Source organism: Pelodiscus sinensis, chromosome 30 (assembly GCF_049634645.1).
Source record: "Pelodiscus sinensis isolate JC-2024 chromosome 30, ASM4963464v1, whole genome shotgun sequence".
Classification (NCBI taxonomy): Eukaryota; Metazoa; Chordata; order Testudines; family Trionychidae; genus Pelodiscus; species Pelodiscus sinensis.
In genome coordinates this window covers 10,838,681-10,840,958 of record NC_134740.1, presented here as the reverse complement: position 1 = coordinate 10,840,958, position 2,278 = coordinate 10,838,681, and the positions used below count along the sequence as shown (strand labels likewise).

The 2,278-nt window shown below is 48.2% G+C and overlaps 1 protein-coding gene across 1 annotated transcript; it reads right to left on the bottom strand.

Annotated features, from left to right (window-relative positions):
* Positions 1 to 251: 251 nt before the first annotated feature.
* Positions 252 to 1,199, bottom strand: LOC102448664 (olfactory receptor 11A1-like). Its single transcript, XM_006129561.2, has one exon. It carries the CDS (start codon positions 1,197 to 1,199, stop codon positions 252 to 254), a length of 948 nt encoding a protein of 315 aa, XP_006129623.2.
* Between the last annotated feature and the right edge of the window lie 1,079 nt (positions 1,200 to 2,278).

The following is a 2,278-nucleotide window of genomic DNA, read 5'->3' as shown; positions in this document are numbered from 1 at the left end:
TTGAATGCCATGTTATTGAAACCCTGCTCAATTGATGTCCATGGGGGTTTTGCCATTAATTTCAGCAGTGTTGGGCTCATACACAATGATTACGACCCTGGAGAAATCTGGATTCTCTCTCTCTCCCAATGAATAATGGGTGAGCAACTCCATTATTCATTGCCACAGGAAATGACCAAAACAAAAATCAGTCTCCTGCATTCCCGTCAATCTGCTCCGTGTATTCAACTGACAGCTAACTCTTGTATTCTCTAAATCGCTGTGAAATCCATGCATTTACTGATTGCTTTTCTTAGGGCCTTTTTGACCTCTGTGTTTCTCAGGCTGTAGACGAGGGGGTTGACCAGAGGTGTCAGGACTGTGTAGAAGAGAGAGAACACTTTGTTCAGGTCTCGGAGTAGCATTGTTTTGGGCAGAAGATAAACAACGATCAGGGTCCCATAGAAAACGGTCACCACAGTGAGGTGGGAGGAGCAGGTGGAAAAGGCCTTTTGCCTCCCCGTGCTGGAAGGGATTCTCAGGATGGTGCTGATGATACACACGTAGGACGTTACAGTGAGTAGAAATGGAGGCAGGGAGCAAACAGCTGACAGGAAAGCCACCCAAAATTCTATCAGGCGGGTGTCGCTGCAGGAGAGTTTTACCATGGGGGCGAAATCACAGAAGAAGTGGTCAATGTTCCCGGAGCTACAGAAAGTCAATTGTGACATTAAAGAGGTGGTCATGCTAATAGCCAAAAAGCCATTGATCCAAGACCCGGCCACCAGCTGGGTGCAGAATCGTCCGTTCATGCGGGCTGCGTAGTGCAGGGATTGGCATATCGCTAAGTACCGATCGTAGGACATCACAGATAAGAGAAAACACTCCGTAGTGACAAGGGCTCCAAAACTGTAAAATTGCACCATGCAGCCTCTGAAGGAGATGCTTCTGTCCCCCGTCAGGAGCCCGGCCAGCAGCCGGGGCAGGATGGTCGAGCTGTAGCAGATCTCCAGGCAGGACAGGTTCCCCAGGAAGTAGTACATAGGGGTGTGAAGGCGCCGATCGATTACAACCAGCACTATGATGAGGGTGTTCCCAGCCATGGTCACAATGTAGATCACTGAGAAGAGCAGGAAGAGAAGAATTTTCAGTTCCGACAGACTCCCGAATCCCAGGAGAATGAATTGTATGGCTGTTGTATTGCTCCAGTCGGCATCCATGGGTAGGAACTAGACAAGACCCAACATACCCTGGAAGAGAACATGGAAAACTTATGGAAAGATTAATACATCTGTGATGGGGGGCGGTCACAGATGACCCTTTAGGGGGTGCTTCTTGGAGAGCTGGCAAACCAGTGGATACTCGCACCTTGGCTCTCTGGGGCTTCTCACCACCCGGTCCTGCTGGGCCAGATCTCCAGGTCTCCCCCAGCCACGGCACAGAGTGGAGATCACCTCCCCCTTCCCCGAAGAGCAACACAGACCATTATCCACATTGGGCTTTTCCTGATGATTGCTAGATGAAGGGTCAGATGGGAAAGGCAACCTAAACTGGTAATTGACAGACAACTCAATTTCTATGACAGATTATTGATCTTTTTGACCAGCAGCTTAAAGAAACAGTCATTCTATATAAACACAGAACTGATGACATGTAATATCGGGTGAGGCATTTATATGCTACGGGAATACAGTTTATAGCAGTGCAAAGAACTCCCTGGATGCTGTGTGCAATGCACAACAACTATCTTTTATTTTGTGTTTGTGTTCGCTTTTAGAAAGAAGTTGGTCAGCTTTATGGATCCGCAAGAATCGGTCGTGTTTTAGAACATTAAAATATTGGAAAAGCCCACCCCTTATGTTTCTGGCAAGGGCATTCTGTCTGGCCACACCCCGTACAGCACGGATCTGCAGAATGCACTCCCTGCTCACCAAACCATTATGTAAGAGGACCAAGCAACGACACAGCAAACCAGAGTGGCCAGTGTCACATGACTGCGAATTCAGAAACAAACCCAGGATCAAAGGGAGAGGTTTGAAAAGGGTCGTAAGTCAAGGCCTAGGAGAGTGGCTAAGGAATTGGGTGGGTTGGGAGAAAGCTGTTCTGAGCACCTACCTCTGAAGTTGCTACAGCTTTGGTTAAATCAGTGATTGGGTCTCATCTAACCATTCCGACAGTTCCAAAATACGCCTCTTCCCAAACCTGCCTACAGGAGCAGAATGCTCAGTGATGAGGTGAGAAAAAGCTTAGCCCACACAGCAAAAATAGCCTTAGCATCTCCACAACCCAGTGAGGCAGA

Bases quoted from the DNA above. Each gene is read 5' to 3' on its own strand.
- LOC102448664 (XM_006129561.2), bottom strand. From the start codon at position 1,199: ATGGATGCCGACTGGAGCAATACAACAGCCATACAATTCATTCTCCTG.